Here is a 27,372-nt window from a genome sequence, read left to right on the forward strand (position 1 = left end):
TTATTGAGAATCCCCATTTCCCCCACCAACTTTCCAACTGTTGTTGACTCATTTGATCAGACGTGGTTACTGAACAAATCATGTTACTGAACAAATCATGCCAAGTTTGCAAGTCATTTCGGGCACGACTGGTCAAAACATGCTTTTAGATAGAGGTATTGACTTGGTTGAAAACAATATGCAAACTGTTCCTAGATTGTTCACTTCTGCCTAAAATGATCAATCATGGTTCATTCATGTGCATTTGAAAATTTCGACTCTGTACAGGATTGTATTTACCTAAATTCATTTTCATGAGTATAGTCAAAATAATTTCAATTGGGTTGCCCCTCATTCTGTAATTCAGGCAACAAAGCATCTAGTCAAAGCAATTTTGCCATCTGTGTCTTCATAGTTCACCCTATTTAATCTTGAACTTTATTTCAAATATACCCAGGAATTTAGAATACACAAATGTAATAATATGGATTTTATATTATGATTTTATTAACATGTTGGGCATTAAAAAAACTAGTGTATGTGGAATAGAAGGTAGACACACCTATATTGATTGCAGTTTCCTGTTTGTCGCCTGTCAGGACCCATATTTTGATTTCAGCTTTCAATAGTGTTGCTATGGTTTCAGGTACTCCATTTTGAAGACGATCTTCAATGGCAGTTGCTCCAAGAAGCAACAGATTCTGAAAAATAGGTTTATGAGAAAATATATTACACAGATAGTCTCTTGGAAAACAGAACCTGAGTATTTCTGAAAAAAGAAACGTGCTGTCAAAGCTTTTCCTCTTTCACTCTTCAGGTGATACACAAGAAAGCCACATTTCAAGGGAACAACAATTTATACTGCATGAGAAAAGGAGTGCTGATTGGTTGGAAGATTGACACTGATTGGTCAGGACATTTCCATTGTGAATGCACAAGAATTGATTGTCCTCCATGCTTTTGTTTATTCAAAAAGATGCATGGCTGTACATATTCCTTTTGCCTGCACATGAATATATGTAGCACGGTCTTGTTGGGTACATTCAACACTCTGCCCATTGTTGTTTGATACAATTCATCATTGTTGGGACATATGTACCTTGTATCACACAGGCACTGTAATTTACTTTTTTATTTTATTGTTTTAAATTAAGGGGCAATTTAGTGTGTCCAATCCACATACCCTGCACATCGTTGGTTTGTGAGTGTGAAACCCACGTAATCACAGAGACAATGTGCAAACTCCACACGGGCAGTGACCCAGGGCTGGGATCGAACCTGGGACCTCGGCGCCGTGAGGCAGCAGTGCTCACCACTGCGCCACCATACTGCCTTTGGGCACTGGAATTTATATGGCACATCAGGGCAGCACAGTGGTTAGCACAGTTGCTTCACAGCTCCAGAGTCCTAGGTTCGATTCCCGGCTTGGGTCACTGTCTGCGTGGAGTCTGCATGTTCTTCCCGTGTCTGCGTGGGTTTCCTCTTGGTGCTCCGGTTTCCTCCCACAGTCCAAACATGTGCAGGTTAGGTGGATTGGTCATGCCAAATTGCCCTTAGTGTCCAAAAATCAAAAACGTTAAGTGGGGTTACTGGGTTATGCAGATAGATTGCAGCTGTGGGCTTGAGTAGGGTGCTCTTTACAAGGACCGGTGCAGACTCGATGGGCCAAACGGCCTCCTTCTGCACTGTAGATTATATGATTTATACACTTGTACAGTAGACAGAATGTCTTTTGGCTTGACAGCAGCATTTGGTTTGTGGAAAATATCACTTGTGCTGTCACCACGTGGTAGCAGCATGAGATGGCTAGCTTCACTGTTTCACTGTTGCTCAAAGCGAACTGTATATTACACACTCACAAATGGGTCTCAGGCCACCCCTTTCGGACCTGCAAGGTGTCCATTCTATCTCAAATTATTCTGCAAGGGTAAAATATCTCAAAAATTCCAGCAATGGCTAACGCTAGCTGTTTTCGTACTCCTACTATGAAGTGGCAACATGTGGGGTGTTTTCCAGTAACAGGATGCTGCCATGAAGACAAACCACACAAATGCGTAATGTGGTATATGAATTTTAGTGCCAGCATGATGCCAGATATGTAGGCCATACATTCCAATGACTGGTCAATCATATGAAACACAACCTCTCATCAGTTGTTCACAATTGGCAGAACACTGACCATACTCAGCCATTTGTGTTTGTAAAGCTCAGAAAATAATGTCTAACATTAGATGTGATTCTATTATTGGGCAGAACTTACTGAACAACCCAGATGTGCTCAGAATCACACTAACAATCATAATTATCAGTTGGGCTCACAATGTAGCTTGCTAGATATTACAGATATTAATGTGCAGGGACCTGTCTACTGTAGACAAAAGAAATATGCCCAAACATTGAACCTTCTTTGAATAAACAGAAGGATTGGGTCAATATGGCGGTCACCATAGCAACGCCTCAACCAATCAAAGCCCATTTGCAAATCAGCAAATCAATCAATCAGCACCCCTATTCTCTCTCAGTTTAAATTGTTGTTCGCTTTGAAATTTGGCATGCTTGCAGCTGTGCTGATGAGTGCAAGACAAAAATATTTGACAGCATGTCTCTTTTTTCAGCAGACCAAGGCAGGCCAGCAGCACGGTTCAATTCCCGTAACAGCCTCCCCGAACAGGCGCCGGAATGTGGCGACTAGGGGCTTTTCACAGTAACTTCATTTGAAGCCTACTTGTGACAATAAGCGATTTTCATTTCATTTCATAAGTAATTACTTATTTCAATCAGAGTGAAAGTGAGACAAATGGTGAATGGGGATGAAATAATCTGACTGTGTAATTGCTCATGTATATTTTACTACAATAAAGGCACAGTTTAAATGCAAGTTGCTATTGCAGTCACAGGACACGGAGGCCAATTCTTACCACTGAAAACAATTAACTCAGCACAGGCGACCAAGGGCTTCAAGTTTGCATGACTTACTGCCACACCTCATGATACAATATATATTTACTGAGCCATCAAAAGGAACAGCGCTGACTTCTAGAGCTAAAGTTAATTAACAAGCCTGAAAGTACTTTAAACTTCAACCTGCTCACTCATTTTCCCCCCGATATGTACAGATTTTCTTAACTAATTTCTAATTTCATTCTTTCACTGAGCATTCGTACTGTTAAATGGTACAACATATTGTTAAAAATAAATGAGATTTTCTTTTACAGCTTCAGAAGTTTAAATACTGCTGCACTCTGCTGGATTTAGTTCAAATAACACTTTCATTTTACACACAAAAATTACAACATGGAAACAGGCCATTTGTCCCAATCAATCCACCACACGACCAGTCATCCTAACTTTATCTGCATTTTCTGTTTTCTATACTGTTAGGATCGAGATGAGAGAAGTGCTAGTTTAATTAGCCCCCCTGCTGCACAGATTGCACTATTAGATTAAAAGGTTGATTCACACACCCCAAAATGGTCAGTTGTTTACCTTAGCTTACTGTTACCCAGAATAAACTTTAACAAAGTTTCTCTCATTGAACAAACTTATTAGCGTATTATAAATTCAGCCTTGTCAAATAGAAAGGCAACGCTTATTAACATACAGTATGAACTACTAAAGAATGCCAATTACTCCTTCGAGATACACAAAATTATAAAATAAAAGGCAGTTAAAAGTTAATGGTTCAAGGGAAAAGAAGATGGTGGAGTCACTGAAAAAGCTTCCAGGTTATGCGGTTGTTCTCTCAGAGCTAATCTGCGAAACAATCAATGACTCTTGCGCTGCTTTTGAGGCAGGATCGAGGAACTCTTGCAGCTGCTCTATTGCAGTGTCTAGAGCAACATATATTCATTTCCAACTGTGGACTGGCTCTGGACTGCAAAAGGCTGCTGTTGTCTTCTTTTCACAAGCAGGTGGTCCTCCTTCTTCTCAAAGCAAGACAATAAAAATATATCAGCAAATTCACTTTTGGGGTGCAGCCAGTGAAATGAGATGCACTTTAATTGGGACCTAGCTGAAGTATCAGGACAATATAAAAGAAGCTCTGTGGGTATCTAGCACAGGCCAGTGCCATGTCAATTGTGCGGTAACTTGGCCACGAAAAGGTAGTCGAAATGCGGTGAAAGTTCATCTTCTTTAATATATAAAAATAATGCAGTTTAAAATGCAGTATGGACTCAAAAATGGAGCAGCTGGCTAAATATCAAAATAACAGTAACTGAATACAATTAGAACCAACGGCAGTTAAATATGAAGATACACAGGTGGTAACAACAACTAATGACATCAGCAATGGATTTAAAAAAGATGATGCATAATAATAACACTCTATAACAAATTGCTTTCATGGTCTCTCGCTTTTCCAATGCGCAAGTTTTGAGGCACTGTCCACAACTGTGGCACATGCATGTAACACAGCAGTAATCACACCTCACCTTTTCTATGAGTTCATAGCATTCCTCCAACTTAGTGGTTCTATGCCGAAGAGCTATGCTGGCTTTGTTATAAATCTGTGACCACTGCTTGTAGTCATTCAATTCCAGATCAGTGTACGCAAAACACAACGTCCTTAAACCTGAAAAGGAATAAAACTATTTCAATACTAAATACTAAACTGTAAATTAAGGAAATAATTGTGCCGTGAACCTAACCTAATCCAATTTAAGAGACAGAGATTGGAAATTTTCATCTGTGTCAGATGCAAAAAAAAAGTTGGGAGGGCTGGAAATCGGCGCATGACTCTACCAGACCAGTTTGCCTATATGTTCTCACCTTCAGGTGATAGGACAGTTACCTGTCTTCAAACAACTGGTAGTCAATTAAGGCCCTCAAAGAGTCGAAGAAGGGCAAAGACGACTAGAATTTTCCAGCTGGTAATTGAGGCCACAGCCACCCCAATCCTGTGGCCACCTCTGTCAATTTTCATCTTAATTAAAAAGTCTTTAAGAGTTGCTTAATCTTGAGACATCCTCTCTCTCTTACCATCTCGGACAGCAGGATTTCAAACCTCTCTGGGGTGCTGAGCCAGCAGTTCAACAATCGCAACGGGCCACAGACACTGAAATGGTCTTGACCCCAGAATAAAAATCCTGCCTAGAGAGTATGTTAAATTATTTTACTATGAGGAAGTTCCCTTGCTGCTATCACTTCCATCCACCGTAACTCCCACCCTGTGTTGCTACTCCCCAGCCCTACTCCACCCCCCCCCCCCCCCCCCCCACCCATGTACTTCCATGGAGGGAGTTCAGTCTGATTCCGGGATGGAGGGACTGTCATATGAGTCGAGACTAAATCGGTTAGGATTATATTTATTGGAGTTTAGAAAAGTGAGAGGGGATCTCATAGAAACTTACAAAATTCTAACAGGATTAGAAAGGTAGATTAGAAAGAATGTTCCTGATGGTGGGGGTGTCCAGAACTAGGGGTCATAGTTTTAGGATAAGGGGTGAACCTTTTAGGACCGAGGTGAGGAGAAATATCTTCACCCAGAGAGTGGTGAATTTGTGGAATTCGCTACCACTAAAAGTAGTTGAAGCCAAAATGTTGTATAATTTCAAGAAGGAATTGGATGTAGCTCTTCGGGCTAAAAGGATCAAGGGATATGGGGGAAGGTGGGATCAGGGTATTGAACTTAATCAGCCATAATCATAATGAATGGCAGAGAAGGTTTGAAGGACCGAATAGCCTCCTCCGGCTTCTATTTTCGATGTTTCTATTTTTCGAAGTGTCGTAATTCTGTTTAACCATCCAGTGCAGATGCTCATTGGTGATAAAAAGAGTACTTAAATCTAATGTTTTCAAGGCTGTTTTCAATAATTTTCCTGATTGACCAGGAGTCTTAGGAACATTTGATATTCTAGATATTTGCCAAATCACAAAAGAGAAAACATCTTATGAGTTAGGAATTTAAGATTCTGATATTGCAGAAACTGGTGTCATTGAGAGTATTGCAATAAAATGAACCACTATTTTGCTCGCTATTATAGTAAATTTGCCACTATTTTATTCCATGGCTGGTTGTGGTCAAACATTCATCGACATCACGAAGTACATGGTATTTCAGAGTTTTCTTACCTTCTGTAGCAAACTGTTCAAGGTGATTTAATGTCTGAACTCTATGTTCTGATAATTCAGCAAGTCTTTCAAAAACGACATTGTCCTGTTAAATGGCAAAATATTAATTTATTTTACCTTTTAAATATTGCACCTAAATTCTGCAGGAATGTAAGATGGTCTGCTTTGAAAATGGCCACCATTTTCTGGAATCTGGGAAACCTAACTGCAAACTATTATCCATGCAATTGAAAAACCCGTAGGTTGAGGACCAGCACTTTTGCATTGTCAAAAGGCAAATATTTTAAAAAGTAAAATCGACTGTTGGGCAGAATTTTCCATTCCCCCAGGTGAGTTGCAAAGCGGGAGTGGTGTAAATTCACATGGACGTGAGTTCCCTCACCCCAACTCAGCTGCAATTCCACTATTCAGGCCCTCAGCTGGCCAAAATGGCCACTTAAAGGCCTTACCCTGCCCAGCAGGTTGAGAAACAGAAAAAGGAACAATTCTCCATCTCAGGCAGGAAGCGGGGCTAGGGCGCCTCAATCTGTAGGCCTGTCAGATTTGGGGTGCCCTGCCCTGCCCTTTGGGCATGGAAGCTGCAGCCCTACCTCAACCACTCTCCCTGGGTCGAACCCCAATGTCGCGATCACCCCCTTCCCAAACCCCCAGGGCATCCCCCTACCCAGTAATTGACAGTTTCCAGTCTGCACCAACCCTACCAAGAGCACCCTACCTAGGCCCACGCCCCTGTAACTCCATCTAACCGGCACATCTTTGGACACTAAGGGGCAATTTACCATGGCCAATCCACCTAACCTGCATATCTTTGGAGGTAGATTGGCCAGGCTAAATTGCCCTTTTAATTGGAGAAAAAATAATTGGGTACTCTAAAATTTATTTTAAAAAAAACATTTTTGGACTGCGGGAGGAAACCGGAGCACCCGGAGGAAACCCACGCAGACACAGGGAGAATATGCAAACACCACCCAGTTACCCAAGGCCAGAATTGAACGAGGGTCCCTGGTGCTGTGAGGCAGTAATGCTAACCACTGTGCCTCCGTGCTGCACTTGTATGGCAGGCGCGTCATAGAACATACAGTGCAGAAGGCCATTCGGTCTGCACCGTCCAACTTAAGCCCTCACTTCCACCCTATCCCCGTAACCCAATAACCTCTCCTTACCTTTTTTTTTTGGACACGAAGGGCAATTTAGAATGGCCAATCCACCTAACCTGCACGTCTTTGGACTGTGGGAGGAAACCGGAGCACCCGGAGGAAACCCACGCAGACACGGGGAGAATGTGCAGACTCTGCACAGACAGTGACCCAGCGGGGTATCGAACCTGGGACCTTGGCGCTGTGTAGCCACAGTGCTAGCCACTTGTGCTACCGTGCTGCCCGTCAAATGTGTGTCGAACATGCCTTGCAGTGTCTGAGGAGTTGTGAATGGCACCAACTGTGCAATTATCACCAAACATCCCCATTTATGATCGTACAGTGAAAGGAAGATCATCGATGAAGCAGTTGAAGATAGGGTAGTGTCCCAGACCAGACTGAGTAGTGATGCAGTGATGTCCAGGGACAAATTGGCCTCCAATAATTGATACATATTTCCAAGTCAGGATGGTGGCTTTGTGCTAGGTATGACGCCAACAAGTAGACAGTTTACCCCCAATTCTCACTGACTTCAATTTGCCAGTGCTCCTGTCAGTCAAATGCTGCCCTATGTCAGGTGCAGGCATTCCCACCTCACCTCTAGGATTCAAATTTTTTGTTCATGTTTGGACCAAGACTGTAGAGGTCAGGAGCTGAGTGGACCTGGCAAAACCCAACTGAACATCAATGAGAAGGTTATTGCTGTAGTGTGCTTGAAAGCACTGTCGAGAACACCTTGCATCACTTTGCGAATGATTGAGTGGAGGTTGATGGGGTGATAGTTGACCAGATGGGATTTGTCCCTTTTTTGTGAACAGGTCAATCTTGGGAAATTTTCACATTGTTGGGGAGATGCCAGTATTGTAGCTGTACTAGAACAGCTTGGCCAACAGGATGCAACTAGTTCTGAGGCACAAATATGCAAATTGCCATCCCAGCTGATATCAGAGCACAGAGGATATGAAGCTTTTCAGTTTTTGTGAATTTAGGACTTCATGAAGCATGAATGGAATGAGTTTTATTTTTGTATGTACAGTATTTACAAATGCTTTGAATTCTCCCTGAACACAAAATGTTAAAGTAAACACTACTTAAAAAAAAACCCAAATGGTAATCAGAGTTGGGAACAGCCTTACAGATTTGTGCTATTTGTGTGGTTGAACAAATTGAACAGAACACTTACTGCTCCTTTGCAGTACAGTCGGATCGTTCCTGATGGCATTTTAACAATCACCGACATTCGCTTCCTTGTGCTATTGGTGGTAAAACAAACAAATTCACTTCACACAATTGTGAATAAAAATAGTATACACCAGCTAAGCCACATAATTCTGTTTTCTTCATAATAAATAACTTCCTCGTTATTGAGGATTACTAACTGACAAAGTTGAAGGTGTTACATTGCAATTATTAATTTTTTGCTGTGCACATAAACATTCTCAACTGCACAGAGCACACCACTGATGTGTCCTCAATTGCTGTAAAACTTTCTGACTCTATGAAAAATATAACCCAAAATGTGGACATAATAAAATAAGCCCAAAGTCTAACAAAGATTAACAGCCACAAGTCAATTTTGAGAAGGTTTGGCCTGCATTACCCTGACATTTATTTCGAACCGTCCCTATTTCATCCTCACAAACTGAAACTTGATCAAGTGCATCCGCTACAGAGTCTCATATCAAAACAGATAGAGAGAAATTATGGACCATTATTTTCATAATTAACAGTTAAATTCAGATCTCAATAAATATCTACCCTTGGCCCCAATGTGCAGTTTTTCCTGCACAACAATTATCACAACTAAAAGTAATTCATTGTGTGAAGGTTTTTGAGTATTTGATGTCATAATAAGGTACATTCTAAATGCATTGTTTTCACCATGCAGTTACTTCAATGGGACTGGTCATTGTGATGAACTAAATGACAGATGCATTACCTGGAAAATTCCAGAACATTAAGGAGTTCATAGGTCTGCTCTTCTCCCATCTGGTAAATGAGAAGTAAAATCAAGTTATTTTGTCTGGCTTGTAATTTTAACTTCTCAGATCATACAAGTAGTTCTCAATAAACTTCAGCAATCAAAACACACATGACACTTGGCAAAACAAATGATGCAGTTTTATATATTTCATTTTGATGTTTCCAGAAAAATTAAAAACACTGCTCCTCAGTTCTTCAATAGCAAACCTTGAAAATACATAAACATTTCATTCTCTGTAATGAAGTACCCCAATCAATAATGAGAGAATATATGAACATAGGTAGGAAAAGTCCAACTGGTTCATCAAGCCAATCCCATCCCAAAATGTTCAATGCACTTTCACCATAAAACCCCACCCACTCTCAGCCATCCTACCTCCAGCAAAATCAATCAATAAGTTTACTTACAGCTTCTATAATAACAGAATCAGGTGTCCTTCCAGTGAAGATAAATCCAAACTTCTTTGCAGCTTTTACCAATGAGTTTTCGTCTGCGCAAAAACATATCTGTCAGTCAGTAGGATTACCCCCATAATTAATAGTAAAAAAGTAAGTGGTGACCTTTCCTCTGTGCCGATTGCTAACACCACTTACCTCCACCTACAAAACATGGCATGGTTCCTCCATTTCATCACTTTCACCCTTATCCATAGTTTAATCAACTTTGGTGACAGCCTTAGTTCAGTATAGCAACACTGACATATAAAACAGGAGATTGTGTTTTACATTCCCACTCCAGAGGTGGAAGCACATAATCTGGAGTGATATTTCTGGGCAGTACTGAAGTAATAGATATAGGACAGAGGTCAGAGGTAGGTTCTTTACGCAAAGAGTAGTGAGGCCGTGGAATGCCCTACCTGCTACAGTAGTGAACTCGCCAACATTGAGGGCATTTAAAAGTTTATTGGATAAACATATGGATGATAATGGCATAGTGTAGGTTAGATGGCTTTTGTTTCGGTGCAACATCGTGGGCCAGAATGTTGCCCACAGCACTATTCAAAATAAAGTTGGGGAGTTTTCTTGGTGCCTTGGCAAATAGTTGTACCTCAACAGCAACCACCAAAAAACATTCTCTGTTTCTGGACCTTGCTCTGCACAAGTTGGTTGCTGTATTGCTCCATCTAACCACAGTATACTATAATACAAAAGTAATCAACTGACTTTAAAGTTTTTGGATATCCGATGAACAAAGACTTTATAAACTGCGAGCTCTTTCTTCACTGGATGTGATCAGTGTGCACTTCATTGGCCTGCCAAGCATCAAGTTCTACTGATCGATTGGTTCATAATTCCACCAATTGTACCTTACACTGCAGTGGCCCACACAATATCCTGTGACCTCCACTGCTTCCATCGCCAAAGACTTCTGCAACCTCCAGTTTAATGCTGCAGTTTGCAGCCTTCGATCCATTAAAGCTTTACCTTCCTGTGCATTCCCCCTCCCTCCACTGATGGTACAGTTTCCAGCTCTACCAACTTTAATTTCTCTGGAATCCTCCTGCTTTGCTATCTTCCTTCATTACTTCCTCAAAATATTATCTAATCTCTCTATTTTCTGCCTTCTCTCCTAACTCTTCAACTTTTGCTCCAAATCAATTTCCCCTCTGATCACTTTGAGCCATTTTCTATATTAAAGTCACTACATTTCAGTTTATTGTAATTATTAACCTCATGAATGAATGTGAACGTCAAAACGGGTAACTGAGTAGGTAGGCTACATAGATCCTAATTTCTCAAATTTGTTGCTCAATTATCACTGCAGTACCAAATCATATTTTTCTTTACCACTTCACTTCTTATACTGGTACTCTCATTATTCTTTCACTCACATCAATCCATTCCTACCACATTGAGTTTGTGCTCTATTCAATGGTAACAATTATTTCTCTGGAAGACACACACAAATGTGTGACGAACAATGGAAATTATGTCAGGCAGCAATTGTATGGCCAGGCAGGTTGTAAAACAAATGACACACATCAGAAAAAATCTGGAAGCATGAGGTGCAAAGGAAGAAAGGGATATTTCTCATATGATTGACAAAGCTCACGAGACAATGCTCTATTTATGTTGTTTGCAATTAGGATTTTCCCAGCATTTTATTTGCGCTGATGTGAAAATCAATTATAAACATCAGAACTCACAATATGCAATTTATACCTTACAATCATTTCCTTTGATTAGTATTACAGTGATACAATATTTACCTGAGCAACGATTTATTGAGAAACAGTATTCTATGCAGCCCATCTTGATCATCTGTTTTACAATTTGAGTAAATATAACTTCCTAGCAATTAACTACCAGCTGCCGAAGCACATGCAATAAATTTAGACAGACTAACATTCCACTGAACAGGACTGGCTACCTCAGCAGATCTGATGCACCATGAATCACAATGATTCAAGATCATAATGACTATAAATATTTAAAACACTCGAGTTTAAATCTATTAAACACTCAATGGATACATAAATATAAAAATCAGTTCCTGCATCTGATGGATTAAAAGTTCCCTATTTGTCAGCAGTTCCTGCCTATGATGTATCGAACCTTGCTGTTCAATCCCAGTTAAAATGACAGATTTTGTGGCATACAGTAGAGGAACAGCGAGCTGTTAATAGCTATGGCTAGAAGATAACAATAAGACCAGAAAGTGATCAAGTCCAAGTACTGGTACCCAAATAAAGTCACACATTCGCACAGCCATAAGGAGCTGATCCAATGACACACTGGACAAAACAGGCTTGTGCATAACCATGGAACACTGAAACAAAAGTGCATACCGCCCTGAAATTCCTTTGCACAGACAGCCAGGGCAACTAAAGGAACTGAACAGAAAAGAGAATGCTGCTACTCAGTTGATTAAGTTAGAATCCACCCTATAAGGTTAACACAATTGGGAGATGTCTGTGCATTTGTCAGAGGGATACGTAAATCAAGACTGAAGCAAATTAAGCACATGGAATGACTCTGAATTAATTTAGTAAGACGGGCTCCTCAGAAAGGCGTTGTTCAGGATTGTGGCCCTTCAAAACCATTAAAAAAAATATGATTTTGAAGGGCCCCCCCTCGGCCCTTCAAAATCATAACATTCCACTGAAGTATACTAAAATTCTTTAAGGAGCTGGTGCACGATAAATGAAGGCATGGATTCCACTTGTGATCTTAGTTCTACAATTATACCTTGCAGTTTCTCACTATCATATTCTAGTTATCTCACCTGGAGATGAAGCCTGGTAGTTAATGTCGTCACCATCTTTCTCAGGAACTACTGTGTGGCAAATTGCCATCATAATGAGAAACTCCCGGATCTCGGCAGACGTTGGCTGAAATTAAGCATGCATATTCAGCGTGAACAACCAAGTTAAGAACTTTTCATGTTCCTTTATATTGTCTTACAGTTTCAAAATCTATTTATCTGATCACATACATGTTCAAATTTCACATACTGTTGAGAATCCACACTTTTCCCACTGTCAGGACAGCATAATTATATTTAAATGCAAATGGTGCCAGAGAGGCCTGGCCGACCACACTCATGTTCTGGGCATGCCCCAAACCTGTCGGGTACGGTTCGACCTTCTTTGAGGCCACATCCAGGGTTGTGAGAGAGGGTGGAGCCATGCCCAAAAGTGGCAATCTTCGGGGTATCAGATCAGCCAGAGCTCTTCATGGGGAGGGGGGCTGACGCCCTAGCCTTTGCCTCCCTGATTGCCTGCTGGGGAATCCTGCTCGGCAGGATTTCTCAGGCTGGAGAAAATAAAATTTGCCATCTGTGGGTCGGGATGAGGTTGCCACAGGATATGGAAGCTGTTCACCAACTTGTTTCAAGACCTGTTCGTAGCCAACAGCCAGTAGAGTAAAACAGGCAGTTGCAACAGTCCTAGCGCTCCACATCTTCCATTCTATATTCAAATGGGACAGTTGCATCAACTTTCCCATTTGAGATATAACTTTGTCATTTAAACATTTGGTTTGTGCTACTAATCCAAAAAATAGAAAGTTTGATCTTCAACCCACTCCCCTCACTTCAGGAGTTCTTTGATAGGCTTCGTGTGTATACATAGTACTGCTAATTTGTGTTTATAATTCAGTTCAGAAGAAGCAATAATAATTGCTATCATTAAAAATGTAGATACATATATGCCAAAGGAACTAACTGAAGTTTGATGATAGCAACAAACATTTTAGAAAGATAAAAGTATGCATAACAGATTCAGAACTATTTTGATGTAGCAGTTGAATTATGATTTGAAAACTTAAAAAAGTAAACAAATAAGCTCCTATTTCACAATAACTGCCACAAAATGTAACTCAATCTCTTCAGCTCGCAAGTTAAAAGCTGATATGCTACATTTCCTTCACATTGGAGTAGACATCCCATGCTTCTTTTTCCCATGTTTATAATTCACCATATCAGTTAAATGCAATGATGTGGAGATGCCGGCGTTGGACTGGGGTGAGCACAGTACGAAGTCTTACAACACCAGGTTAAAGTCCAACAGGTTTGTTTCGATGTCACTAGCTTTCGGAGCGCTGCTCCTTCCTCAGGTGAATGAAGAGGTATGTTCCAGAAACACTAATATAGACAAATTCAAAGATGCCGGGCACACCTGAATCCTTAACCTGGAACCCTCATGAATGCTGACAGGTACTCAAGCATGTGGCTAAATGTACGTCTCCCATATATAATTCACAGGCTCCCAATTGTACCAGAATCCACATGTTCTGTCAAGTATTGGATTAAGTTTAACTAAATCTCACTCTATCTTTTTCCTTGTCCACTCACCAGTGGCCAGCAATTCAATACACACACACGTTTGGTCTGCTGAACACCAAAGTTTTTCAACATTGTTAGCTATCACTCCTTCACCGAGATGGTTAACTTATCATGAACCACATAACTGCTTTAGTTGCTTTAAGTGTATTGATGTAAATCATTTACTAACAGGGTGAACGATAAAGACCAAGAACACCACTTCAAATCACAATTTCTTAAGCTACACACTTGTTCGTTATTTTCTATTGCCCAGTCATTCAACCTCACTAACTAATTACCCATTAAAACTGTGACAAAAGCTGCACTATTTTCTTTATTGTAAGTCACTATTCTATGTTACTAGGCAAATATAATACAACTGACCAAATCAAGTATTTGCATAACCTATGAAAAAGGAAAACAACTTTTGTAACTGCACCTGAACACCAGTATTACTGTCTTAATCCTGAAGTATTGTGAAAGAAATGCAGGGGAGTAAATGTCAGCATTTCAATGAGCAGCGACCAAATTGCTTCAGGTCAAAAATGGAAACTGAGCCTGACATTTGCAAAACACAACTTTGATTGTAGTAATTTTTAACAAGTTCATGGAAACACAAATCTGTTACTTTATCAACTGAATCAACTACTTTGCACAGAAACATTCTCTAATCTATTTTGTGAAAGCTTTCAAATTCAAACTGCTGTAAACTTAATAAAACTATACAATTTCACGTGTACAAAATTAAAGCACAATAGAGTATAATGTTACGAGCTTGGGTTACCATAATTAGCTGCATTATAGTACAGAATGTTTGGTCTCTACTTGAATTCTCTAGCCATGTGTTAAATGAAACCTGATTTAATGGCTTGTTTGTATCTCATTCAACTTGAGATTGTTGTCGATTTTTCTCATGAGAGTGGTGTGATATTATTTACAGGCAATGTTATTTATAACACTGACATATTTGTTTGTGACATTCTACCATCCCTAAGACAATACAGATATGAGACAAGTTTGATGTGAATATCATGAATTAAACTAACTTTTAAAACAAACATGAAACATCTTCAATCTCACTCCGTTTTTCTCTTACATACAGTAACACAGTTTGGGGTATGAATATGGGTGCAGCTAATCTTCACAAGCACCCATTCAAGCGACCATTCCACTTGGAAGGCAAGGGGCAATAAATGGCATCCAAGCAGAATACATTCCGCGGTAGCCACTGGATAGCCGGCAGGGCTCACACAAGAAATTTATTTTGTTCAATGTTTTGTTGAGGCACAACCATTACAGCAGTACGTCAGACCAAAATGAAGCACAAAAGTGGTGTGAAAGAGAATATAAATAATGATTCCTGAATAACTGACTGGTCCAGATGTAATCAGGCATTCCTCACTTACAGTGGTGCTGAAGAAGATATGCATTTAAAACAGTCTAAACTTTACAGTAACTATGAGCAGGATTTCACTGAGTGTCAGATGCATTAACCCACTGCAACACACTCATAGCGACTTCAATGGATGCAACTACAAATTCTGCACTTTGAAGGTTTCCTTTAAGTCAGACAACCAAGTAGTCAATAACGTTCTGGTACAATGAAAACATTTTAACTTATGGGGGAGTATGGTGGTGGAGCACAAAGCCAAAGATGAACATGTTGTGCCACGAAGAATAGTTTACGCCTGCAGCACCCCATGTGTTGAGCGAGCAATCCCAGGCATTTCCCTGTGATACTTGTCATTGTTGTACACCACCTAGTGGTTAATTTAAGAGCAACCAAGTTTGGGGCCTGAGAGCAAAAAGGAATCACGCAAGTTCTGAAAAGCGAGCACTATTAAAATGAGTTATAAAAATTGGAAGAACAGTGAAAGTTATGGAAACATCAATTTGAAAGGATGAAATATTTTATTCCCAAGAGCAACATTTTCTTTTGGTCCCCAGAATGCTCCACATGTCAATAGAGGAATTCAAACAACAGATATTCTAAGAGATAGGCTACCCTGCTGTGCTCAAAGGCTTGTCTGTTCCATCTGTGCTGTTAGGATAACAAACTATGTCTTTACCAACACACCAACAATTACTACAGTTCTAAATAATTCATTTTGTATGAATTATGAAACTATTCAGTTTTTGGGAAGGACAAACAGAAAGGAAAAGATGGTGGAGTTGCATTTTTGATTAAGGAAAATATTGATACAATATTGAGGAAAGATATTAGCAAGGACTATGTGGAATTTGTATGGGTCGAGTTAAGAAACACCATGGTGCAAAAAACCTTCATGGGGGCAGGTATACAGACCACCAAACTGCAGTGGTAATGCTGGGAATACCATTAGACAGGAAATCAGAGATGCAAGTGATAAAGGAACATCTGTGATTATGGGTGACAATCTGCATACAGATTAGATGAGTCAAATCGGTCACAGTACAACAGAGGAGAAATTTCTAGAGCGTATACGGGATGGTTTTCTGGACCAATACATTGAGAAACAAGCAAGGAAACAGGCCATCTTGGATTGGGTGTTGTGCAATGAGAAAGGATTAGTTACCAATCTAGTTGTGAGATCACCTTTGGGGATGAGTGATCATAATATGATAGAATTCTGTATCATGGTGGAAAATGAGGTAGTTGATTCTGAGATTAAGGTCCTGAATCTCAATAAAGGTAACTATGATGGTATGAGGCAAGAGTTGGCTATGATGGCCTGGGAAACATTACTGAGAGGGCGGACATTCAAAGAACGAATAAGTAAACTCCAAAAGTTGTTTATTCCTATTGGGCTCAAGAGTAGAAAGAAAGGGAACCGTGACCAAACCATGACTTACAATGGAAATTAGAGATAGCATTAGATTCAAAGAGGTATTAAAAATTAGCAAGAAAAAGCAATAGGCCCGAGGATTGGGAACAGTTTAAATTTTAGCAAAGGCGGACCAAGGGATTGATTAAGATGGGGGAAATACAATATGAAAGTAAGATAGTGGGGAACATAAAAACTGACTGTAAAAGTTTCTATAGGTATGTAAAGAGAAAAAGATTGATAAAAACAAATGTAGGCCCCTTACAGTCAAAAATTGTGGAGTTCATAACGGAACAAAGAAATAGCTGAGGAACTAAATTTGTACATTGTTTCTGGCTTCACAAAGGAAGCCATGAATAATGTACTGGAAGTTCAGAGAAACACAAGTTTTAGTGAGGAGCTGAAGGAAATTACTACTAGTAGGGAAATGGTGTTGGGGAAAGTACTGGGATTGAAATCAGATAAATCTCCTGGGCCTGATAATCTTCATTCCAGAGTATTTAAGGAAGTAGCCCTAGAAATAGTAGATCCATTGGCAGCCATTTTCCAAAATGTTTTGGATTCTGGAATGGTTCCTACAGATTGGAGCATAGCTAATACAACCCCGCTATTCAAAAAGGGAGGTAGTTAGTCGAGGTGGGACCGCTGTTAGTCAAGGTGGGACCGCTGTTAGTCAAGGTGGGACCGCTGTTAGTCAAGGTGGGACCGCTGTTAGTCAAAGTGGGACCGCTGTTAGTCAAGGCTTTCAATTAATCCAAGGAGTTGGGAGTGCTTCCCCCACAGCTATCACAGGCATCAATCTCTCTCATCCTGAAGCAAGACAAGGACCCGGAGAGCTGTGGATCGTACAGACCAATTTCCCTTTTAAATGTAGATGTTACTGGCAAAGATCTTGGCCACCAGAATAGAGGACTGTGTCCCGGAGGTAATAGGTGAGGATCAGACGGGATTTATGAAGGGCAGGCACCTGACATCCAATATTAGATGGCTTCTTAATGTTATAATGATGTCAGCTGAGGGGCGTGAGGCTGAGATGGTAGTAGCCATGGACGCAGAGAAGGCTTTCGACCGGGTGGAGTGGACATACTTATGGGATATTTTAGGCAAGTTTGGGTTCGGACAGGGATTTGTGGACTGGGTCCGGCTGTTATATCAGGCCCCGGTGGGAAATGTGAGAACCAACCGAACCCGGTCGGAATATTTTAATCTCGGGAGAGGGACAAGGCAGGAATGCCCGCTCTCCCCATTACTGATTGCCCTGGCCATAGAGCCTTTAGCAATGGCCCCTAGGGCATTGAGTGCGTGGCGGGGAATAGTGACCGCGGGGGGTGGGGTTGGAGCACAGGGTTTCTCTCGATGCGGATGACTTGCTGCTTTCGGTGGGGGGGGATGACCAAAATCATGGAGGTACTGGAGAATTTGGGGGATTTCCAAGCTACAAGCTGAATATGGGAAAGAGCGAGATGTTTGTGATCCAGGCGCAGGGGCAGGAAAGGAGACTGAGGGAGTTACCTTTTAAAGTGGTGGTGGGGAGTTTTAGATATTTAGGGATTCAAGTGGCTAAAAAGTGGGGGAAGCTCCACAAGTTAAATCTGGGCAAAGCGGTCGACCAAATGAAAAGGGATTTCCACAGATGGGACATGCTCCCGCTGACACTAGCGGGAAGGGTCCAGACGGTGAAGAAGACAGTCCTCCCAAGACTGCTTTTCTTTTTTCAATGCCTTCCGATTTTTGTCCCAAAGGCTTTTTTTCGAAAAATAAACGTGGCGATTACAGGTTGTGTGGGCAGGGAAAACCCTCGAGAGAAAAGAGGGCACTCCTGGAGCGGGGTCGTGGAGAGGGGGGCCTGGCCCTCCCAAGCTTTATTAATTATTACTGGGCGGCCAACATATCGATGGTCAGGAAGTGGGTAGTGGGGGAAGGGTCGGCCTGGCAGCGAGTGGAAGCGGCATCCTGCAAGGGTACGAGTTTGGAGGCTTTACTAACGGTGCCCCTGCCGTTCCCGCCGGCTGGGTACTCTACAAGCCCTGTGGTGGTGGCAACCCTAAGGAGGTGGGGGCAATGGAGGCAACACATGGGATTGGAGGAGGCATCAGTGTGGTCTCCGATTTGTAACAATCACCGGTTTGCCCCGGGGAGGCTGGATGGGGGCTTCAGGAGGTGGCAGCAGGCATGGATCGAGAGATTTGGGCATTTATTTATCCAGGAGGGCTTTCCGACCTTGAAGGCACTAACCGGGCGGGAATGGGTTTCGATATCTTTAGGTCCGGGACTTTGGCCGGAGGTAGGTTTCAAGCTTCCCTCGCCTCCCTCTGAGGGGACAACAGGTAAGGTGATGTCAAAAACTGCGGTTGGAGAGGGGAGGCTTTTGGAGACATACAAGGAGTTGATGGAGTGGGAGGGGGCACCAATCGGGGGGTGAAGCGGAAGTGGGAAGAAGAGCTGGGAAGAGAGCTGGAAATGGAAAAGTGGGAAAAAGCCTTGAAGAGAGTCAATTCATCCTCGTCCTGTGCCAGACGTAGCCTGATCCAGTTCAAAGTGGTTCACAGGGCCGACATGATGGTAGCACGGATGAACAGGTTCTTTGAGGAGGTGGAGGATAGATGTGGGCGGTGTGGAGGTAGCCCGGCTAACCATGTGCACATGTTCTGGACATGTCCGAAGTTGAGGGGATTCTGGCAGGGATTTGCAGACGTTATGTCAGAAGTCCTGGAAGGTAGGGTAACCCCGAGTCCAGGACTGGCAATTATTGGGGTATCGGATGATCCAGGGGTCAGGGGGGGGATGTCCTGGCCTTCTCCTCCCTGGTAGCCCGGAGAAGGATTTTGCTGGGGTGGAGGTACTCGGAGCCCCTGAAGTCTGGTGTGTGGGTCAGCGATACGGCAGGGTTCTCAGCCTGGAAAACATCAAGTTCGCCTTGAGAGGATCAACTCAGGAGATTCGCCCAGAGATGGCAGCCATTCATCGACTTCAAAGAAAATTGAACGTCAGCAGTAAGGGGGGGGGGGGAAGAAAATAGGAGGCATGGCAGTGTTAGATAAGGACAGGGAACTCAGTATACTGGTCATTAGGGAATAGGGCGTAGGCAGTAGGGGACATTGTTTTTTAGGTTTTTTGCGTGTGTCGGCACACGCGGGTTTTTCTTTTAAGAAATGTTGTGTGTTAAACTGTAAAAATTACAAATGCTTCAATAAAATATTTTCTTAAAAAAAGAGCGAAAACAGGGAACTATAGACCAGTGAGCCTAACGTCAGGAGTAGGGAAGTTGCTCGAGTCCATTATCAAGGATTTCATGGCACAGCATTTGGAAAGTAGTGGTAAAATCAGACAAAATCAGCATGGATTTATGAAAGGGAAATCATGCTCGACAAATCTACTGGAATTATTTAAAGATGTAACTGGTAGCGTTTACTTGGGAGACTAGGTGGATGTGGTTTGTTTAGACTTTCAGAAGGCTTTCGACAAGCTCTCACATAGCAAATTACTATGTAAAGTGAAAGCGCATGGGTAATGTCTTGAGTTGGACAGAAAACTGGTTAGCAGATTGGAAGCAAAAAGTTGGAATTAATGAGTCTTTTTCCGATTGGCAGGCAGTGACAAGTGGGTACCTAGTACCCCAACTGTTCTCATTATGTACTAATGATTTGGACTGGGGAACTTAATGTATTATCTCCAAATTTACAGATGATACAAAGTTGGGTGGGAGGGTGGACTGTGAGGAGGATGCAGAGATGCTTCAGCGGGATTTGGACAGGCTGAGTGAGTGTGCATATGAATGGCAGATGCAGTATAATGTCGATGAATGTGAGGTTATCCATTTTGGTAGCAAAAATAGGGAGGCAGATTTTTATTTGTTGGGTGTAAATTGAGCGAGGTGGATACTCAGTGAGACCTTGGGGCCTTGTGCATCAGTCACCGAAAATAAACGGCCTGGTACAGCAGGCAGTAAAGAAGGCAAATGATATGTTGGCCTTCATAGCGAGAGGATATGAGTAGAGGAATAAGGATGTTTTACTGCAATTGAATAGGGCATTGGTGAGGTCACACCTGGAGTATTGTGTGCAGTTTTGGTGTCCTTATCTGAGGAAGGATGTTCTTGCTATGGAGAGAGTTCAGCGAAGGTTTACCAGGCTGATTCCTGGGATGGCGGGACAACCATATGAGGAGAGACTAAGTAGGTTAGAATTATATTCATTGGTGTTTCGAAGAGTGAGATGGGATCTCATAGAAACTTATAAAATTCCAACAGGGTAGGTTCAGAATGTTCCCGATGGTGGGGAGTCCAGAACTAGAGCCACAGTTTGAGGATAAGGGGTAAGTAAACCTTTCTTTACTCAGAGAGTGGTGAATCTGTGGAAAACACAAGGCGAAAATGTCATATAATTTCAAGAATTAGCTCTTGGGGCTAAAGGGTTCAAGGTATTGGGGGGTGGGGGTGGCAGGGTCAGGGTTTTGAACTTGATGATTAGCCATGATCATAATGAATGGCAAGGCAGGCTCGAAGGGCCGTATGACCTCCTCCTGCTTCTATTTTCTGTGTATGTTTCTATTTATTTTGTGTGAAACACTTTGGTAAATTTCTTGGAATTAGGTTAAGAAATTATGCAAACTCAAGTCTTAATCATACTATAATTATAACTTACAACAGGAGTAGTATCACTTGGTTCAATAAAGACTTACGTGCTCACTGAGAATGTTGTCTAACAATGTTGGATCATCAAATTCAAAAGAATCCTTGGAGGAAACCAAATGCCTGAGAAATGAAAAATGGAAAAATAAAATTAATTCAGCACATAATATTTTTCTCACCAGAGAAATATTTCACAGTTCCTTCCATTTCCTCTTGTTCCAATATAATTTAAGGTCGTTATAAAAGTGAGTAAGGTGAAGATAAACCAAATGATTTGCTAAGAATGAGAAAGGCTTGGACGTGACTGTTTGAATCATTAGAACATCCATAAGGGACTAGGAACAGCAGCAGGCTAATCAGCTCTTTCATGTATTTTCCATCATATAATTACATCATGGCTGATCAGTATATCAATGCCATTTACCCACCTTTGTTCTATACCCCTTGTCTGGAAAGTTTAAATTAACCCCACATCCATTGCCTTTTGAGATGCAGAGTTCCAGAATTCCACTGCTTTTTCTGAGAAATAATCTTAAATTTAGATCAAAACCATTGGGCTTGAGATAGCAGCAACCGCTCTCCACCAAGCTTTGGAATTCCCTCCCTACACCTCTCAATAAGACCATAATACATAGGAGCAGAATTAGGCCACTCGGCCCATTGTGCCTGCACCGCCATTCAATCATGGCTGATATTTTCTCATCCCATTCTCCTGCCTTCTCCCCATAACCCTGATCCCCTTATTAATCAAGAACCTATCTATCTCTGTCTTAAAGACACTCAGTGATTTGGCCTCCACAGCCTTCTGCGGCAAAGTGTTCCACAGATTCATCACCCTCTGGCTGAAGAAATTCCTACTCATCTCTTTTTTAAAGGATCGTCCCTTTAGTCTGAGATTGTGTCCTTTGGTTCTAGTTTTTCCGACAAGTGGAAACATCCTCTCCACATCCACTCTATCCAGGCCTCGCAATATCCTGTATGATCCCGCAAATCTTTCTAAACTTCAACGAGTACAGACCCAGAGTCCTCAACCGTTCCTCATATGACAAGCTCTTCATTCCAGGGATCATTCTTGTGAACCTCCTCTGGACCCTTTCCAAGCCCAGCACATTCTTTCCTCAGATATGGGGTGCAAAACTGCTCACAATAGTCAAAATGGAGTCTGACCAGAGCCTTATACAGCCTCAGAAGTACATCCCTGGTCTTGTATTCTAGCCCTCTTCACATGAATGCTAACATTGCATTTGCCTTCCTAACTGCCAACTGAACCTGCACGTTAACCTTATGAGAATTGTGAACAAGGACTCCCAAGTCCCTTTATGCTAGGCTCCTTTTTTATTCAACTCTGGCCAGCTCCTCCCTCATGTCTTTGTAGTTACCCATATTTAATGGTAATACTGTTACATCTGACTCCAGCTTCTCCCTCTCAAATTGCAGGATAAATTCTATCATATTGTGGTCACTGCTCCCTAAGGATTCCTTCACCTTAAGATCCCTAATCAAGTCTGCCTCATTACACATCACCAAATCCAGAATTGCCTATTCCCTAGTGGGCTCTACTACAAGCTGCTCCAAACAAAATCTCTTAAACATTCCACAAATTCCTTTTCCTGGGATCCACTGCCAGCCTGATTTTCCCAGTCCATGTGCATATTGAAGACACCCATGGCTATTGTGATATTACCTTTTTTACATGCTTTCTCGATCTCCTGATTTATTTTCTGCCCCACATCCTGACTACTGCTAGGGCGCCTGTACATAACTCCCATTGGGGTCTTTTTACCTTTGCGATTACTCAACTCTACCCACAGATATTCTATGCCTTCTTATTCTATATCACTCCTTGCTATCAATTTAACTTCATTCCTTACTAACAATGCAACCCGCCCCCTATGCCCATCTGCCTGTCCTTTCGATAGGACACATATCCTTGGATATTTAGATCCCAGCCCTGATCCCCTTGCAGCCACGCCTCTGTGATGCCCACAACATCGTACCTGCCAATTTCAATGTGCGCAACAAGCTCATTTATCTTGTTCCGTATACTGCGCGCATTAAGGTGCATTACCCTCAGTCGTGCATTGACCATCTCCCTTCTCACACTGGTCACCTTTTTTGCTCTGCCTGAGGGTGATGTTTTGTTCTCTATTTGCCCTTCAGTTATGACACCTTCTAAGCTAACACTCTGGTTCCCACTCCCCTGCCGTAATAGTTTAAATCCTCCCGAATGACACTGGCAAACCTCTCAGCCAGGATATTGATGTCCCTTGAGTTTAGATGCAACCCGTCCTTCTTGCACAGGTCATCTCGACCTCGCTTTCTTCCCTGAAGACATTTCTTAAAACCTACCTCTTTGGCCAAGCTTTTGGTCAACAGATCTAATATCTCCATATGTGGCTCAGTGTCATACTTTGTTTTATAATGCTCCTGCAAAGCACCTTTGACCATTTCATTATGTTAAAGGTGCTATATAAATATAAGTTGTTGTTAGAACATAGCTCCTCCTACTCTATCCCATCAAGGTGCTTCAGTTAAAGTTCAGAAGCACCATACATGTGTAGTAATGAACTTGATGAGGGAAAAAATAGTATCGGAATTAATTGGAAATTAGTTTTAAAAAACTTTAGTCATCCAATAAGTGCTGAAGGGATTAAACACTTCTGTATCAATCTGTAATACACCCCCAAGCTGTTTAACTGAAGTTGCCAATTCTAAGAAGACACCTGTTATCGGCCAGGGTTTAGAGAACCCCAGTGTATTATGTGGTTCACCTGACCCACAACGTTTAATAGATTGTGGTTATGGGGAGCACAAGGTGTGCTGCAAAAGAGATCTAAAGTACCTTTAAAACAAAAACTATGTTTATTTATGAATCCAGTTAACACCAACCCACAGTAAACATCTCAACACCAATAATCCCCACAAAGAATACAGTACTCTATAAGTAACCCTTAATCTTTCCTTGCAACATCCATAAGACAAATACCCTCTTCAACACAGACATCAGGTTTAATTTCTCTACTGAGAGCAGCTATCACTTTTACATTAGCAAGTGATTTGAAGACATTCCTTTCATGCAGAAAGAAATTAGGATTACATCTGTTTTTTCTGGATGCAGCTCCCAATCTGCAAAACGAAACTAAACAAACCCTGTAGCTGCAAGCTCAAAGCGAAAGTAAAACAGACAGACAGCCCAGCTACACCCACACTCTGACATCATGCAGCTATTTGATAAACACCCATTTCTTAAAGGTACACCCACTACAGCTATTTGATAAACACCCATTTCTTAAATGTACTTCCATTACAGCTATTCGATAAACACCCATTTCTTAAAGGTACTCGCACATGACACACCCCAAGGACACAATCTGCTATGGGGCTAGTTCCCGGGCAGGAAATAGCCAGGTGTTAACTCTCACGGCTTGTACAACAATGTAGGACAGTATACCATTTGCACAGGCCCAGGATGTCTCCTGATAACAGCAGGGAGGGTTGATTGATGGCCAATACCAGTAACCGGACAACCAATATCAATAATTGCAAGACAACACATGTGCCTTTGTATTGATTGAATAGTTTAATTAAGCATGCAGAACTTTGATGCGATTGGTTAAGTATTCTCATATACTATGCATGATGTAAACCTAATCGAAAGTCATACTTGGACACAGACAACTAGTAACAAGTGATTAGTATGTGCTAATTTTCTGTATCGTAATGTAAAGCATCGTAATGTAAAGCTGTCTGGTGTGCGAGCTGTATACCGCCGGTGAAGTACACAATAGTCGAATAGTTGTGTAATTTTCCGCGCGACATTATCAGAGATAAGTAAGGACATTCTGATAATGGAACATCAGGCTTGGGTTTAAATGGGCTACAGACTGTTGGAAAAACGAAAATATGAGAAAGGCATGGAATTGCAGAGATTTTTGGTTGTGGGAAATAAGTTGTAAGTGGAAGAAACAGAAAACAGACAAAATTGTAAATAATATATTTTTAAAAGTTATGTGCTCATGGGGGAGGCAGTGGTGTAGTGGTATTGTCGCTGGACTCGTAATCCAGAGTCCCAGGGACATGCTCTGGGGACCCGGGTTTGAATCCCACCATGGCAGGTGGTGTAATTTGAATTCAATAAAAATCTGGAATTAAAGGTCTAATGATAACCATGAAACCATTATCGATTGTCATAAAAACCCATCTGGTTCACTAATGTCCTTCAGGGAAGGAAATCTGCCATCCTTACCTGGTCTGGCCGACATGTGTCTCCAGACCCACAGCAATGTGGTTGACTCTTACATTCCCCTAGGGATGGGCAGTAAATGCTGACCCAGCCAACAATGCCCACATCTCATGAATAAATAAAGGAAAAAGAAATTGTGAAAATATAGGCCCAGATCTTTACCCTTGTTTGGGCATGAAAGCTTTTCATAGCAGGAATAACAACCAGCAAAACTCTAAGTAAATCAGCTGGAGTATCAAAGCATTCAAAAATCCACAGCACTGTTCAACCCTCAACCCGACAAGGTTCACCACACCCCACCTCATCACCACTCCTCATCTCACTCCTCCTCGGACGTTGCTTACCCACACTGCACTCAAACAGTGCTCACTTTCTCCTCCAGCCCCTCCCCTAACCCACCTTCTGGAATTTCTGGGGAGTGAAGGGAACTAAACAGTTCCATCCAGTGAGGGAGGAAAGGTAAACATTGTTAGAGTGAGGAGAGCAGGAGAACATTGTCAGGGATGAGGGAAGTGGGTGCACATTGTCAGGGGTGAGTGCACATTGTCAAGGGTGAGGGAGGTGGGTGCACATTGTCAGGGGTGAGTGCACATTGTCAGGGGTGAGGGAGGTGGGTGCACATGGTCAGTGCTGAGATAGATGGATTAACATTTTTGGGGTGAGAGAGGGCGGGGCACATTGTCAGAGATGAGGACGGTGGGTGAACGTCATCAGGGGTGAGGGAAGTGGATGCACATTGTTGGGGTGAGGGAGGTGGGTGCATGTTGCCAGAGGTGAGGGCAGCGGGTGCACGTCGTCAGGGTTGAGGGAGGTGGGTGCACATTGTCAGGGGTGAAGGGGGTGGGTGCACATTGTCAGGGGTGAAGGGGGTGGGTGCACATTGTCAGGGCTGAGGGAGGTGAATGCACATTGTCAGGGGTGAGGGAAGTGGGTGCACATTGTCTATTATACAACCTTGGATCTACCATGACAAAAATATGCCTCTTGACAAAGAGCTGAGCACATACATTGAAAATGGCAGCCACCAGCTCTGGCTGACCAAAATAGGCATGGGACAACAAACCAATCCGTAGGACACGATGCTCATCTACAAAGCCTGTATCCTTAGCACATTACTGAATGGTTTTTTTTATTTAAAACATTTTTTAAAAAATTCTCCTCCTTTTTCACATTTTCTCCCACATTTACATCCATCAACAATAAACAATAATCAGCAAGATATGTCAGTCCCCATAATAACAACGATCCCACCTACCCACCAACCCCCAAACCTCAACCCGCATGTTTACCTAAACAAATGACAAAAAGGAATCGGGGATTACCCGTAGTCACCCTTAATCTTACACAGCTCCCCCCTGCCCCCCCCCCCGCAGGTCTCCAGCCCCCCAACCAACGCATTCCAGCCTCTAAGAGAGTTCCGTACATGATACCCCAAAGTTGTACCCCCCCCCCCCAAAGTCTCCAGCTCCTCCCGCCCAATGCCTCTTGTAAAACTCCTCCTCCCAACCTCGGTTCCGTCCCCCAACCTCGGTGCCCTCCCCCCAACTTTCCACCCCGGCTAGACCACTCGGACCCTGTTCTGTCAGGCTCCGATGGCCGCAGCCCCTCCCCCACCTCACTCCCATTCACTGGCCGGCTTAAACCGGCCAGCGTGGAGGTCCCCGCCCGGGTCCCTTTCCCCCTTGCCCGGCCCTAGGAAAGCCCAAAGATCCCCTTTTAGCACACAAAACCCACTTATCCACCTACACCCCAAAGAGCCC

General features: G+C 42.2%; 1 protein-coding gene across 4 annotated transcripts in view; it reads right to left on the minus strand.

Moving 5' to 3' along the window:
* Positions 1–27,372, minus strand: part of atp8a2 (ATPase phospholipid transporting 8A2) — an 890,601-nt gene that overhangs the window by 564,316 nt on the left and 298,913 nt on the right. For all 4 annotated transcript variants that reach the window (XM_072476889.1, XM_072476890.1, XM_072476891.1 and 1 more), the window contains 8 exons: positions 21,420–21,492; positions 12,397–12,502; positions 9,579–9,661; positions 9,127–9,176; positions 8,371–8,440; positions 6,052–6,136; positions 4,413–4,552; positions 542–680 (listed from right to left, as the gene is read on the minus strand). In XM_072476889.1, coding sequence (XP_072332990.1) covers positions 542–680; positions 4,413–4,552; positions 6,052–6,136; positions 8,371–8,440; positions 9,127–9,176; positions 9,579–9,661; positions 12,397–12,502; positions 21,420–21,492 — 746 coding nt within the window. The remainder of the gene's footprint in view (positions 1–541; positions 681–4,412; positions 4,553–6,051; positions 6,137–8,370; positions 8,441–9,126; positions 9,177–9,578; positions 9,662–12,396; positions 12,503–21,419; positions 21,493–27,372) is intronic.

The sequence above is a fragment of the Scyliorhinus torazame genome, chromosome 15 (genome assembly GCF_047496885.1).
Source record: "Scyliorhinus torazame isolate Kashiwa2021f chromosome 15, sScyTor2.1, whole genome shotgun sequence".
Classification (NCBI taxonomy): Eukaryota; Metazoa; Chordata; class Chondrichthyes; order Carcharhiniformes; family Scyliorhinidae; genus Scyliorhinus; species Scyliorhinus torazame.